This window comes from Cydia pomonella, chromosome 6, assembly GCF_033807575.1.
Source record: "Cydia pomonella isolate Wapato2018A chromosome 6, ilCydPomo1, whole genome shotgun sequence".
NCBI classification, from domain to species: Eukaryota; Metazoa; Arthropoda; class Insecta; order Lepidoptera; family Tortricidae; genus Cydia; species Cydia pomonella.
This window is the reverse complement of record NC_084708.1, coordinates 16,148,210-16,163,709: the sequence shown is the minus strand read 5'-3', so window position 1 is coordinate 16,163,709 and position 15,500 is coordinate 16,148,210. Positions and strand designations below refer to the sequence as shown.

The window sequence follows — 15,500 nt, the reverse complement described above, 5'->3', positions numbered from 1 at the left end:
ATAAAGAAAGATGATTTCAAAAATATATACACGTTTCCTTAAAACTTAGTTTAATCTCTCGACAAATAAATTAACAAAATGCAAACGTTTGTATTACAAATTATCATTATTCATGTGTTCAAAATGATGGCATTATCAATAGTTTATATTCTTAATAGCAATGTCATATATTCATATTAAAACGGAATAGAATTATCCTGATTCATTATTGCCTACATTTATATAATACTTCAAAGAAATTAAAAATTATAATACCAATAAATTATAATCATCTCAAATTAGAAAATCTCAGTAAACCGCTTGAGAGAATTCGATTACTCAAACGTTGATAAGTAAATTTCTGCATTTTGCGAGATAAGTCGGGGTTATAGAATCACTGTAGTGACAGCAAAAGTCGAGACCAATAAAAGCATTCCTAACTCCAAACTCGATACAGTCACACGCCTTATCTAACTTAAATAAATCCCGTACCAAGCGGTACTCCCTCGCCTTACACAAGACTGATTCTTTATTTAAAAAAAATATAGCAAGGAACATCATTCTGATACATCTCAAAAGGCCCGTAAATACTTGAGTTACAATGATTGCTACGTCACGTAAGATATGCATTTAAATACTAGGAAATGAAGGTAGAACGAATTCACATTGGCAAAATCAGATTGGACACTTAAATAATGTAGTGCCCGAGAACATTTTGTGCTTTGGTTACAATTTTGATACGAACTCTATCTAGTGTGTTAGAAGTTACAACTAGACCGTGCAAAGTAATCATGTTAATAAACAAAATGAACGGGTGATTGGTAGACCCGGCTTTCAGCGCACTAATCGTGTATGGTAATCCAACCCCACAAACGGGTAGTCCAAGCCGTGGCACTAATACGAATAAATTAAAATGCAAATTTGTATAAATTGAATAATACTAATCATAGGATTTATTAATTTAAATAAAAAAAAAATAAAGTTATAAAAAACACTACGAAAAAATGTGATTTCACAAAAACGAGACGATAAAAAATAATAAACATTTGAAAACAATCATCTACCCTAACAGTAATTTGCCACGACTTTTAGGCCTCGGTCTCCAGTTGACGCTGCGTACGTCATATTGTAAGGAAAAAGAGAATCAGATGCCGTCAACCGGAGAGCGCGGCCTTGAGACCGGTTGCGGGCGCGGCGCAGTGTTCCCGGGCGCCAGGCGGCCGCCTAGCCCTTGCTCTCGACGGGCGAGGTGGACAGCCCGCCGCTCTTGGTCACCACCGTCTTGAACTGCTCCGGCACGGGCCACTCCGTCTGCAACAAAACACAAACGTCAGTTACCCCTTCCACTAATTTCATGAAAATAATTGGCCCTTAGCACTCCGCGGATCCGCGTTCCGGCTTGCGAACGCGGATCCGCGTACGAGGACGCTATTTAAAAAAATTGCGGCATACGAGTTGTTAAGATCTTCTCAGATATGAAGTTTATATGCCATTCTATATAATTACGTAAGGCTTTGAAAATTATAGTAACTTATAATTCGAATACCATTCTTATAATTCGAGTATAAAATAAGGTAGAAATCCCGTAACGCAAAAGTTCTTTTACAATGCTTCGAACCCGAACAGAAGAGAGCACATGTTTATGTTTTGCAAAATTGTCTGAAAATACATAGATCACAGGTCGGCAGTTTTCAACAAGTGAGACGAACTCAAGGCCTATCATAGGAAAGAACTTAGGAATTAGTTATTTCCTATGATAGGCCTAGTTGAGCAAATAAAGTTTAGTGCGCAAGGAAAACAGAAAGAACTTTCCTTTTATTGAAGTAATTTTGAAAGAATTAGGTAAAAGATCGTTCACTTACGTAGTCGCCGTTGCCCTTGGGCACGAGCACGTTCATCTCGGAGGACTTGGAGCTGACGATCTCGACATCGAGCGCGTCCTTGGAGAGGTAGATCTGACAGCCGTCCGTCTTGTCCACGGAGATGGTTGGCACCTTGCCCAGTACCTGTCGATCATCGACATTTTATTAATAGATGATTATTCATTACTGTGCAAAACAAACAATCAACACGATTCTAATAATAGTGGATCATTCATGAATAGGATATTGTTAATGTAATTAGTGATCGCGAAGTTCTACGGGAAAAATAATGACATTTTGTTTTGTCTTTATTCTCAAATTCGTAGTATGCATGTAATGCATGTGTCATAGCAGTTGACTTTCATTCTTATTATTATGTCCCTAAAAGCTAATTTCGGTAATACCACTTGCTTTAATCAAATAAGCCAAATAAGGCCAAATAAAACATAAAATATGAATTTAAATAAAAGTAGCATTTTGTACCATTTGGCGTTGAAACTCTAGGTCCATGGGGTCCCAGCGCGCACAAGTTTTTTTGGAGATATCGCGAAACGTCTGGTTGACGTAACTGGTGACCGAAGAGCTGGCGGCTTCCTCGCACAACGTATCAGTATTGCGATACAACGAGGAAATGCCGCCAGCATCCTTGGTGCAATGCCTCAAGGGCCTATTTTAGATACATATAAGCTAGTTATAGTGATCATCTGTATATATCCATTATGTATATTGTTATTATAAAAAAAGAAGTCGAAAGTCAAGAGTCACGCTTTAATAATAAACAACCATACCGAAACTTTTCAGATGCTTTTGACATTTAATTAACAATTCAAAGATAGAACTGTGCACAGAAGTTGTGATGTGACAGCGTCACGTCATTGTCACCCATTTTAAGTTTCAGACGATATTGTTTACATTTGTATTTTCCCACTTTCACATCAATAATTGATATGCATGGATAAGAGACGGGGTAAAGTGATGATAATCACGAAACGTTTAGTAATAATGGTCATGTCAGTGTTGCTCGCGGTGTACACTAGCAGGCTGTTCAACGACAGGCGAGCGGTGGCGCAGCCGCCCCAGGTCGCATGTGATAACTACTGGGACCATGTACTAAATCACTACGGAATACCCTTTTTACAGTTTTGTATTACATCGTTCTACAAATTATATATAAAGTTTACTGTTTTTAACGCGGTAAGTTTCTGATTATTTGCAGGATTGTGATTTGATTGCACCTGTGATTTGGATGCAATGAGTTCAGTAACTTAATTTCACGTATTATTTACAGTTAGTGTTTAGCATGAAATATTTACCATCCGGAGTATATTTGTACAAGTTTGTGAGCAGTGTGTACCGTACTTCGAGAGAACGTCTGAAGATAAAACAAATAGAACTCGAAGATTTAGTTTTAGAGGTATAAAAGTTCCGAAACGTTAGGTAGGTAATTCTAAGTTCGAAAATTCGTTCATCGCTGATTTCTTCAAGAATATTATTTTTCGCGTTGTGCTGTATAAGGACATACAAACTGAATTATTTTTTTCGCAATTTCCGTTGTCCAGCTTGTAACCTGTATCGTATGCAGTTTTTTTTACTTAGGCTTTGTTATCCTCCGCCATCCCCTTAAGGAGGCATCGCGTCCCCCCGGACCCACAGTGATAAAAAGCCTATAAAGATCTATCATATAAATTATAACTGATAAGCTGCCGAAGTTTGCTATAATAAAGCTTTTAGCAGTGTCCTGGTTAGTTTCATAAAAGTCCAACCGCATGCTTAGATTATTTTAAAGCGCCACTGCAATGAACTGAACAGATCGCGATGGTGAAGACGAAGCAGGTCGTCAGCGAGACGGAGTGCACGGAGCTGCTGGCGCAGCAGGAGCGCGAGGCGGCGCGCCTGCGCGACATGCGCGCGCGCGTGCAGGCGCTCGTCGCCGACGACGACGTGCTGCGCAAGCTGCTCGACACCTTCGCCATTGAGAGGCCTCACTCCTTGGGACATCACACCAGCGATCAAGACCTTAACTTAAGTAACTTTTGTTGTTTTGTGAAACTTTTTAACCGACAACCACCCGATACAACATTAGAAAGATTTAAAAAATGTATCTTTTTCGTAAATAGACTTCCTAGTCTTATTAGTTTATTTCTCACGGTGTCAAGCTAATATTTAATAGTGTCGAGAATCGAAAGTTTAAGGCATTAAAGTAGTAAAAAATCCAGCCATAAACGAATCCTACCCCTTTACTCATAAACGCACTACAAGCTTCAATTATATAATAATCGTTTGTCTTAACACGATCACTGTCCCAACCTGAATTGTTAACCTTACGGCTTTGTAATAGAGGCTTTCCGTGACCCATATAACAGTGAACAGTCCATAGGACAGTGAACGTGTTAATCTGTAATTTGGACTTATACACGTGTAAGAAAGGGATAAAACATAAATTAACTAATTGAGGCTTGTAGTGCGTTTATGAATAGAGGGCTCGGCTGACCTGCCTCACTCAACACTATGATGATACAACAAACTTTACTCAGTGGAACTCCTCGCATTCGATAAGAATGGATCAGCAGACAGAACAAACGAGAGCGTAGATGACCCCAGAGAGGACCCCGTCTCAGGGAAGAGCGAATACTCGTCGGTGAGCGAAGCGGAAGTTGAGAAGGACTGTCGGATCAAAATCATTGAAGTGACCAACGTCTACAAAGTGGCGTATCTCAAGCACTACATTAAGCAGAAACGAATCCGTCGAGCTAGCAGACACGCGTTGCTTAAGAAAAAGGTAAATATTTCGAAAATTAACTTTACGTAAAAGAATAATAATCCTCAAAATTTAAAGCTAAACGCTATTTGCCACAAATATGATTGTCATATCACTTTCTGTCCTGTGAGCAAGCGAAGTAGCATTTCATTGGTAATTCTGTCACGGCTTTAATACTTTGTATTGTAGGAAGTGCTTTCACATCACGTTGAGTGACTGAGCTCGTTTTTATAAGAAACTATATTATAATATTATAAGGCCGCGTGGAAAAAATATACTGTAGCTAATTTTTATTTTTATTTTAGATGGCAAACATCAAAAAGTTGTTGGAGAGCTGGCAAAAGGCCCTCAACATGGTAATGAAGGACCACCAATACATGCTGCGGCGGGAACGGGACGAGACATCGGAGGACATCAGCGCCTCGCGGCGGCTCGACTCCGACACCGACACCGCCATCGACGAGTACAGCCCCGACTGGGACAATCCTGGGCCTTACAAGAACTGCTACCGGGTACAGTAAAACCACAGCCACTTATTGCCATGGCGAGGACGCGACGAGTCGTCGAAGGACATATACGAGTAAATTGTACAGAAATAGTACATTGTGCAATTAAGGGGGTAAGTGAAATTTTGAATACGAGGGTGGTAATTACCAAAAGACCCGAGTTTGCAATATTCTTACCCCTTACACACAATGTTTTTCATCACAATTGCGAAGAAAAAACTAAATTTTAAGCGAAATAATTCCTAAATACGGTGACATATCAAACATTCGTCCGCCATTTTGTAATTTCTTGGCAAGTGAGGCATTCAGCCACGATTGAAAATTATGTAAAAATATTTTAATCGGCTGTTAAATTAATCAAATTAAATCATTATAACATAAACAAAAATATTAAATTATAAACGTCAGTATTTTAAAAGTAAATCTCATTTACAGTTCATATTGTGCTGCTTTACCGCACTAGTGCGAAAATTAGCATATTATGTTACTGTGTCGAACATTTAAAGGGCCATATGTACTGTAAAACGTTGTACGATACCAGTGCGAATAGGTAATTCGCAACTCGTGTTGATTTAAAACACCCTCTTCGGTCGTGTTTTAATTTATCGCCACTCGTTTCGAATTTCCTATTTTTCGCACTTGTATCGTAATGTACTATTATGCTACTTGGTTTGTATGAATAAGTGACATAATTATAGAAAAAAACTATAACTCCCTAGGGAGTTATAGCTTTTTTCGCAATCCATAACTCCCGCGCGGACAAAATAGGCCTTTGTCTTTCAGCACACCTGCATGAAATAAGATCTTTTTCGAACAAGTGTGATGAAAAACTTATTTTTATGGTGGGAACGGTCCTGATATCGGCACTCGCGTACAGGTGTTATCCCAACTGGCGGCACCCCGGGACTTACAAGAACTATTACCAGGTCTGTACAACCATAAATACCTGTAGGATATGTCATTAACGATGGATCAAATCGAACAGGAACATGTAATAATTTTGCGTAACAGTTAAACGTGGCAACATGCGCATCGCATCCTTATTCAGTACCCAAGCTACACACTTCTAGCATACTTTGGACAAGCTAAATAGATAAGCTTCGTGAGCAACTTGTTAGAGTGATTGTAACTAAGCATGTATTGTTCCAGGAGCCTGAAATAACAGAATGTTCAGGTGACTACCCATGCCACGAGTACAACGAGCACTATTACGGAAACTGCTACGAGGTAAATTATGGCAAGCTGCCCTGACGACGCTTAGTTATACAACACGTTTACAATAAAAAGTGGCGCCATCTTACCGAGGCCAAACGTATGGCGGATGGCGCCACTTTTTGATATTTAACAAATGTAACACATATCAGTGAAAGAATAAGGATCAAAGTCAAATGGCGTTTTAAAAGTTTTAATTATGTGTTGAAAGATGGCAGTAAATTTACTGGGGCTACAAAGTTTACTTTGACAGTCCACCTCTATTTCAAATTCTCTTTGGTACTACTAAGAATCATAAGACCCTCACGGATTGCAAACTCGATATAAGATATTTATCAGATTTTACAATTTAAGAGTTAAGACCAATCTCAAAATGAACGCCCCTCTAACGTGCTTTCAATTCAAAGCGCTCACTACAAAACATATCAATTAGTAGAAAGAAGCAGAATAACGTTTCACCTCGAAACGATTTTCACATTTCTAAGAATCAAACTAAACACAGCATAATTCCCAGGAGACCGAAACGTCGGTGTATGAAGAACAGGAGTCGAAGTGCGAAGCGCAGGCCGCGCCGAGCGAGCGCGCGCAGCTGCCGCGCCTGGTCGAGGAGACCAGCAGCCAGCTGCTCGCCTTGCAGGACCTCACTCTCGACCACGATTCGTCGAACGACTTCCTCACGGTTTAATTTTTGCGACATTAAAATTGATGATTGAAGGTTTTCTTTATTTCCTATTCTACTGCTGACATTTTTAAGTCTCTAAACTACAACCCGCGAACTCTTGCCCGGCCAAAAGGATGGGGGAAATCCGAAGGCCTGGCAGAGATCTTCGGGTTAAAAGGTTTGGAAACCCCCGCACTAGACTCATCTCATTTTCATTTAAAGTGATATCATAGAGAAATAAGTAATTTTAGCGTGCTCACTGTATAGATTTCTTACTTAATTTTTTTTTTTTTTATACTACGTCGGTGGCAAACAAGCATACGGCCTGCCTGATGGTAAGCAGTCTCCGTAGCCTATGTACACCTGCAACTCCAGAGGAGTTACATGCGCGTTGCCGACCCTAACCCCACCCCCCTCGTTGAGCTCTGGCAACCTTACTCACCGGCAGGAACACAACACTATGAGTAGGGTCAAGTGTTATTTGGCTGCGTGTGTTATTTGCGGTTTTCTGTGATGACTGTTTTTTTTGGTTTTTTTCTTAATAATATTAAGTCGTATGGCAGGTATGGTAAAACTTAACACTGATTAAACATAAATCTTATTACAAATAAGTTTTCGCTAAGCTCGCTTATAACTTATCTTTTACGATTTTTTTATATATATCAAGTGAGCACTCTATGCTTACTTATTTGTCAATGGTTATATCGAGGGATATATATACCGTGGGCTCAAATAACCAGACAGATTTTAAGCGCGCATTCTTATGAGGTCGTAAGTAATAAAAATGTTATGACTTTTGGTTAAATTCCGATTTTTTTTGTGTGTGTATGTGTTTTCTGCACACATGTTATTTATTTTTACATCTTCGAAAAATGAAGTTTGCAACGAATAAGTAAAGTTTATTAAGGATATTAAGTTTATTAAGGATAAGGAAACGAAAAACTTTAGGCTGGTTTTAATGTCATGCGGACCGTTAGTACGGACCGCTCGGCACCGGACCAATATGTATTAAGTTCAGGGAGCGAGGGAGTTTTAGAATAAGGCTGACGGGTCATGAACTTCATACAAATAGTCGGTGCGGATCGCTCCGTACTGACGGTCCGCATGACGCTAAAACCAGCCTTAATGTCTGTCAGTAGGTATGTCTAAACTACTCTAATAAACCAAGTCACCGAGTGGCAGCGTTGTAGCCAAAAATGCGTTTTTCACTGAGTTATTACAGAAACAGATTTTCACTCAAGAACTATCATTATCTAGAGATAATGAACAATGATTTAGGAAACTAGCCCGATTTCAGAAAACTTTATATGACATTTTTCTTTTTCAATGCGGTCAAGGATATACCTTTAAAATCTGTCTGGTTATATGGGCCCACGGTGTATACACATGTCTAATCTATTATGTGAATATTTTTTAGATTGGAATCACTTTATACTCTGTGATTATATATGATTTATTTATCGTATAGCAAGTTTACACTGGGTTTTAAGTATTTACATGCAAATCATAACTTAAATTTAGCATTCCATAAGTCAGATAACGTCGCTCGTGAGGTCTTTCGAATCCATGGGTGACCTGTCATACTTAGTTATGGGGCATTCGAAAACAATGTGGTGCACAGTTTGTTTAGGGTCTCCGCAGTCGCATATCTCAGCGTCAGTGTGATTAAAAACCTACATATGCAATGAATACATTTAAAACTTGTGGATTTCTCTGGGCATCATATGTAATCTTCACTCGAATGGAAGCGGGGTGGCATCATTAGTGCTGACAATACTTGTGGTCTTATCAGCACTGAAATAACACTACCTGACCTCGCCACGAAATATCTCATTAGTGTCTGTGCAATCTACAAGAGCATGTGCTAAGAGCTCACTCCAACATCTTGTCATGCTGGTTCACATTTTTAACCAGTGCATTGTTAAAACTGCAGAGAAATACACTGTTTTATGAAAAGTAATGTTAAAATTCCAATGATAACACATGTAAAATAATGTAATTTCACGGATGTCCCAAGAGTCATAACGCGATCAAATTCAATTATTTATTTCGGAGGTTCCAATTACGTGTTGGTTGTGGCTTAGTGGGTGTGTCGATGGCATGACGGCATCACTCAACTTTTATACATGCAGGCACTTGCCTATTTTTTTAAAATATTTGCTTTTAACTTTACGAATCAATAAAATGTTGTAAGTAACTTATAACATTTTATTCATACATAAAGCTGAACGCAAATATACACATTTTCAAACTTTAATTTAAAGCAACGTAAATGTTTAAAGTAAGCGCAGGATTGTGCGTCAGATGCATCTGTGACTTAAATAACTTAATATTGTTGAAGAAGTATGCTACAAAAGCTAATGACTGGTTACGGCTTGTAATTTTATCTTATTTCTGCCTAGGTCTATGGCCGTTATGGGTGTAGTCACCTTAGTGTCTTGTCCTATGTATATTAGTAATTCTGAGCATTGTTCACTGACCTGCATCTGCACAGACTGGCAGTTGACGAACTCGACGCTGGCCACGAGGTTGTCGAACACGACGGCGCACTTGGTGCACGAGTCGAGCACGACGCCGTTCACCTTGCCGCGCACCGTGAGCGCCGAGTCGCGGCACCGGAACATGTACACCACGTTGTTCATCTCCGCGTTCTCCACTACCAGGTTGGGGTTGCCCTTCTGGTATTCCTGTTCAAACAGGTTGAAAGATTTTTTTTATAATTTGATTTTCCTAATATTTAACTTGGTTACAATAATCAAGACCGAAATATGAATCCTCTGCATGACATTTTAAATTGCACGGTACGTATATACCCTGTATAGTCGAGTTCACATACATATTAACAAACCAATGTCCCAAAAATATATTTCAACACCTCTAAGACACGGACAATAAGGTCATGTAAATATATTTACAGTACATATATACTGCTACTTTCCTGCACGCGTGCGGGAATGAGAACTTTTCGTGCATATGTCGAGACTTCAAAGAGCCATATGTACTGTAAAATGTTGTACGATACACGTGCGAATAGGTTATTCACAACTCGTGTCGATTTAAAACACTCCCTAATTTCTACATATGTACCTTCCTATTTTCGACACATGTATCATAAATAACTATTTTGGAATGTTGGTTGGTAAAGATGGTTGTGAACCTGTCCGTAAAAAATATATAATTTATATAATTGAATGTATGTAGTGACCACTTCAAGCTAGCATGCTATTGATAATACATGCCGATTGGTAATGCCACGTGATTATTTCCTTTCCCTGAAATGACCGAGTCACACGAGGGCGAGACAGGTTTGGATGGAAATGGTTCAATAAATGAGAGATATTTAAAAGGTTATAAAAGTTGACACCAAAAGACACATTTTCACGAGCACTGGCCTTACTTAAGATGCCAACATTACATACAATGTATATAGAGGCATGTTCAGATATTTGTGAGCGTCTTGGCCGCTCCGGTATATCTGATGGCGACTGTACATGAAATACCGTTGATTGCGCGACACCTTAATTACTAATTAAACTCTACGTATAAAGGGCTGCGGTTTTCTCTGAAGTGGCAATTGTAATCTACCTATAGCTAGTAAGATGAAATTCCAATTCCAAGACAGACTCATACATACTAAGACATGAATTGAGATTTTTATTTAATCGGAACATAGCTCATTCATTTACCACAATCGATTGGCTAATGAGGGTACAAACATTTTTAACACCTTTGTCATTTATTAAGTCTTTATTTGCGCTAAGTATGTACCACTTTAGATCATAATTTGACTGTGCGATTTCACCGAAGGATAAGTGACAATTATATGTTTATCCTTCCATTTTAAAATAACCAAGTTATAGTTAGCCGGGAACAGGTTAGTTGAAAGTGGAATTCTTTCTTAGGGGACATTCCATTACCTGTCCCGTATAAATGCATTATATTTCGTATATTACCTACATTTTTCATGGTTACCAGTCAATGATCTTTTTACTGAGCATTTTTCACATCCATTGTGACAGAAAAAAAACTCCTATTCCTGCAAATGTTCAGAAAATTCGCGGCAGCAACGGTAGGTAAATCCGTGGAATGTTCCTGAACTGTATGTGTAGATAATACTCACAATGAGCCACTTCTTGCCGTCGCGCGCGAAGACGGGCGGCTTGTCGACGGCGCCGGCGCCGGGCGCGGGCAGCGCCTTGCTGGGCGCGGTCGGCGCCGCCTTGAACGGCGCCGGGCCCTGCCGCAGCGCCGGGTTCTTGTGCGTCTGCATGTCCGATGTCACCTTGCGGAGGCCTGGACAAAACCACTACGTTACACATGTCCTGCATGTTATTTCAACTGGGCAGTAAGTTGCAGAGCTGATCCCCACTCTGAACAGGAGATTGTTTGCAGAGGGGTCGAGTATGTGTACGGTGCGGTAGCCGATCCGTAGTAAACGCAATATTTCATTTAGTTTACGACTCTAAACAATTTTTTGGATATCATATCATCTCCATACAATTTATAAATTTAAATAGCAAAATCTCGCAAAATAGTACTGAGATGAAACCTGTCACCGTACCAATGCCGTTTGAAAATACCATAATGTTGAATACAATAAACTGTGTAATGTATTATAGCAACATAAGCAGCTACGCGAACGCTCGGAATGCTACCACTAAAGTATAAGTTGGAGCAAATAGTTTTGAACGGCTTGTCTGTATGTTTCTAACATATATACACGACGTTTGTGTAAACCTTAAAAAGCATATACCAGAAGAGTACCTACACAAGTATAAACATAATAATAAATAATTTAATAAACAAGAACAAGACCGTAAAAATAGGTAGGAACTTTCTGTATTGTACGAATGTAATCAAAATCACATTAGTTATGACTGTATCAGATACAAGAATCCTTTTTTAGATTGCGAAACAGCAAAATCCATGTAACAAAACAAGCGATCAAAGACTAATTCCGAACATTGTTACTTTAACAAGTATTAACAACTAAGTATAAGAAGTTAATAACAAAACACACGCGGCCCGTTCCCACGACAATCCGGGAGATAGTTGCTCAACGACGGAGAAAACTAAGTTTACTTTGATGTAACAACTGCCGTCAAATACCAGAACTCTGGACCCGCGCAGACTGAAGAACATGTAGCACTTGGTGACTCATACAATACATATAAAATAGATCGCATCTTTAACGATGATTAATTGGTTAGGCACTTTTTGAATTTGGTCGAGTTTGATTATTCTAGAAATATATAAAATCTGTTTCAATATTATTTCAAGACACTATTACCGCGAAATCACAAACTTACCTCGAAATGTTTGAAGGTAAACTAATCATTATATTTTAAGCATCAAGCATCACTCAAGTCGAACCTTTACATTAAAAAAGTCAAAAACAATTTTTAAAAGTTAAAGGCACAACTTATACTGCCGTTTAGTACCATTCAATATTCTTTCAATCAATTTAATTGTGCAATATAAGGTGTATGTGCACGCCTGAGATGTTAAAAAGAAGTTACGTAGTCTTTGATTTTATTAAGCAGTATTCACACGATCTTACACGAGTGTCTTGTAAGAACGAGACATGTAAGTTAGTTTATCTTCCTATCTCACTTTATCCTATAGCTTGAATTGACGACTGACCCGCGTAGCCGCTGCTATAATAATAATTGGCTGTTTGCATTGATTTTTCTTAATGCGTAGATATTTTTAAAAGATAAAAAAATAATATAGGTAGTAATAATTCTTTCCGTCCGCAAAAACAGCAACAATAATAAAGCAAAAAAAAAAAACAGCAATATTTTATTTTTTTATTTTTAGTTTTCCCATAAAGAAGAACTTCCCGTTCTATTTTGCTACAATAAGGTGAACATTTCCGAGCATAATAGAGAAAGTAGTACATTGTGCAACGAGGGGGGTAAGTTAAATTTTGGAAGCGAGGGTGGTAATTCCCGACATCCGGAGGCTGGAGAGAATTAAAGACCCGAGGTTGCAATATTCTTACCTCCGGAGTTACACATAATGTTTTATAACTCCCTAGGGAGTTATAGTTTTTTTTTTCACAATCCATAATTCCCGCGAGAACAATATAGGCCTTTGTCCTTCTGTACACCTGCTTGAAATAAGATCTTTTTCGAACAAGTGTGATGAAAAATCTATTATCATATCTATAGCACTCTTATATTTATATATTAGGTATATGATAGAATAAGCAAATACATCGTCATAATTTAATCCAAAATGTCCAACAATTTTTAAGAAACTCGTGTCTAGAGCGCATCCATTTTTGATATATCATGCGGGAATTGCCTGAATTTCATTTCCGTCGTTTCAAAGCGTTGGCATATCAGAGAGGCAATCCAATAATACACCGCGTTCATTGTTCACTCACGACGCAGCTCGTGCCCTTACTCTGTTATTGTCTAAAATTGTTAACGTGTGACGTTAAATTGAATCTGATTTAAATAAAAATTCTGACTAATCTGTCATTAAACTAAAGGCCGCTGTAAAGGACGTGCCAAGGTGGCCAATTAAAAGCCTCTGGGCCTTCTGGCGGTCCAGGGTCACTCTGACCTTGGTCGGAGCGCGATATATTTTAGTGGTAAACCACCGCCTATACGGTAGGAATCTAGCAAGTCACTTTGGGAAGAGCCTTGTCAGTGAGCGCGTAGAGTGGGTTTAGTTATGTAGATAGTGATGATGTGGTATAGTAGGTAGGTTACAAATACTAACTGCTAGTGATGTTCTCGCCCTGGTTGATCTCTGCGAAGAGCGCGCTGCGGTCGTCCACGGACAGGTTGGAGAAGTCCGCCGCGGGCAGCACGGGCGGCGGCGGCGGCATGCCTCCGGGCGGCGGCGGCGGCGCGCCCGCTCCCTTACCTGTGTCAACAATACATGTAATATTAGGCTCTGGCGACAACAAAAAAGCTGTTTTTAGAAGCAATTTTAAAGTGTATGGAACATACAAGCACCTGGAATCTGACGGACACCCGAAGGAAAACAACTAAGATTCCAAAATACATATACATTTTTGCAATCGAAAGAGGCGGCAACATAATCTAAGCTCTTGAATAACCCGATCCGTTATTTTTTAGCACAAGTGGCGCTTACTGGGCTATCAGCATGTAATGGCATTTTTATACGGATCCAAACGGACCGTGACTGCGTGTAGTCGATAAAATATCGACAGTTGAGCTTGGCTATTTCTCGATCGGGGAGAAAAGACTCAAACAACAATATACACAAATCTAAAATTCATGTAGTCATGCCTAAAATATCGCAGATAGAAACTATAAACGGTGCTCACGAGGACCCCGAAATAGTTTAACAGTATATTCCTGATCATGTTCAAGTCAAGTTCAAGTACTATAATGTCCGTTTTCGGGAATTCGCATAGTTTCGGAGCTAACGCTAATTTTGAAAAAGCATATTGTTATTGTTACTTAGTGCAAAATGCCTTTTTGATTGCGATATTGTCACTACGGGAACAAGTCTAAATGTCCTTGTCTAATTGTCTAAATGTATTTACCAAAATATCAATATCCAGAGGAAAATGGACACTACGTTTGTATGGAGAATCGGCCGTCCTCTTTCCTCTTAATCGGGCTAATAATGACGCCTCGCCCGGTTCTTCAAGCATACATTAGGTTATTAATTATGGTAGGTAATTAATTTTACAGTATGTATACATGCGATAACGCGACTAAACTGGTAGTTTGTGTGTATTACTGCGGCATATTTGTGAGTTGGTAGCATGTTTCAACAGAAATGTTAGTACCTAAAAACTTACAAGCAATTTTAACTATAGCTGTGAATTTACTTTAAATACTTATAGTACTACACAAGGAGAAGAGAAGTAGGTACACAATGAGATCCAAACGCGCAAATGCCATTGGATTGGGCATATCCTCAGGAAGTCTGACCCCCACATATCCAAAGTGGCCCTCACCTAGAAGATGACCGGAAAACCGGAAACATGGTCGCGATAAATCGACTTGGCGCCGTTCCGTGGAGCAAGAGTTGTGTGTATTGGGGATGGGGTGGAGGTTACCCAAGCTCCCCAGGAACAAAATAGTTCGAACCTTCACCCCAGCAGGGTGTAACAGGATTAAAAGAAGAAGACGACATAAAGGATTAAATAATTAGTTTTAACCCCTTATATCGAAACTATACTATGCCTGACGTCTGTATCGACCTTGTTGACATTGTAAACTTTACATTTTAAATCTAGAGTGCTCTCGAACCGGTAACGTTACGCCCGCCCTTTATAACACATTGCTGCTTAAAATTTAAAGGTATTTTCAGCACATGCAGGAATTTCCTCCCGCGGACGCTCCGGCTGTGGAATGAGCTTCCTGCCGAGGTTTTCCCGACGGGCTACAGTATGGGGTTCTTCAAAAAGGAGTGTACAGGCTCGGCAACGCGCATGTAATATCTCTGGTGTTGCAGGCGTCCATAGGCTACGGTGACTGCTTACCAACAGGCGGGCCGTAGGCTTGTTTGCCACCGACGTGGTATTAAAA

General features: G+C 39.4%; 2 protein-coding genes across 4 annotated transcripts in view; one reads left to right on the top strand and one right to left on the bottom strand.

Annotated features, from left to right (window-relative positions):
* Positions 1-33: 33 nt before the first annotated feature.
* Positions 34-15,500, bottom strand: part of LOC133519102 (adenylyl cyclase-associated protein 1) — a 60,735-nt gene continuing 45,268 nt past the window's right edge. For all 3 annotated transcript variants that reach the window (XM_061853024.1, XM_061853022.1, XM_061853023.1), the window contains exons 5-9: positions 13,711-13,857; positions 11,099-11,271; positions 9,459-9,665; positions 1,842-1,985; positions 34-1,290 (exon numbers count right to left, since the gene is read on the bottom strand). In XM_061853024.1, the coding sequence (XP_061709008.1) occupies positions 1,204-1,290; positions 1,842-1,985; positions 9,459-9,665; positions 11,099-11,271; positions 13,711-13,857 (758 nt within the window). In that variant the 3' untranslated portion in view covers positions 34-1,203. The remainder of the gene's footprint in view (positions 1,291-1,841; positions 1,986-9,458; positions 9,666-11,098; positions 11,272-13,710; positions 13,858-15,500) is intronic.
* LOC133519103 (uncharacterized) lies at positions 4,633-7,031 on the top strand. Its single transcript, XM_061853025.1, has 3 exons — positions 4,633-5,111; positions 6,255-6,332; positions 6,832-7,031. The coding sequence occupies exons 1-3, from the start codon at positions 4,905-4,907 to the stop codon at positions 7,000-7,002; spliced, it is 456 nt and encodes a 151-aa protein (XP_061709009.1). The 5' UTR covers positions 4,633-4,904; the 3' UTR covers positions 7,003-7,031.

What these genes read in the sequence shown, in the direction of transcription:
- LOC133519103 (XM_061853025.1), top strand. Translation starts at nt 4,905, where the DNA reads ATGGCAAACATCAAAAAGTTGTTGGAGAGCTGGCAAAAGGCCCTCAAC. An exon ending in CTTACAAGAACTGCTACCGG is followed by an intron (nt 5,112 to 6,254) that starts GTACAGTAAAAC and finishes GTATTGTTCCAG; the next exon opens with GAGCCTGAAATAACAGAATG. An exon ending in ATTACGGAAACTGCTACGAG is followed by an intron (nt 6,333 to 6,831) that starts GTAAATTATGGC and finishes CATAATTCCCAG; the next exon opens with GAGACCGAAACGTCGGTGTA.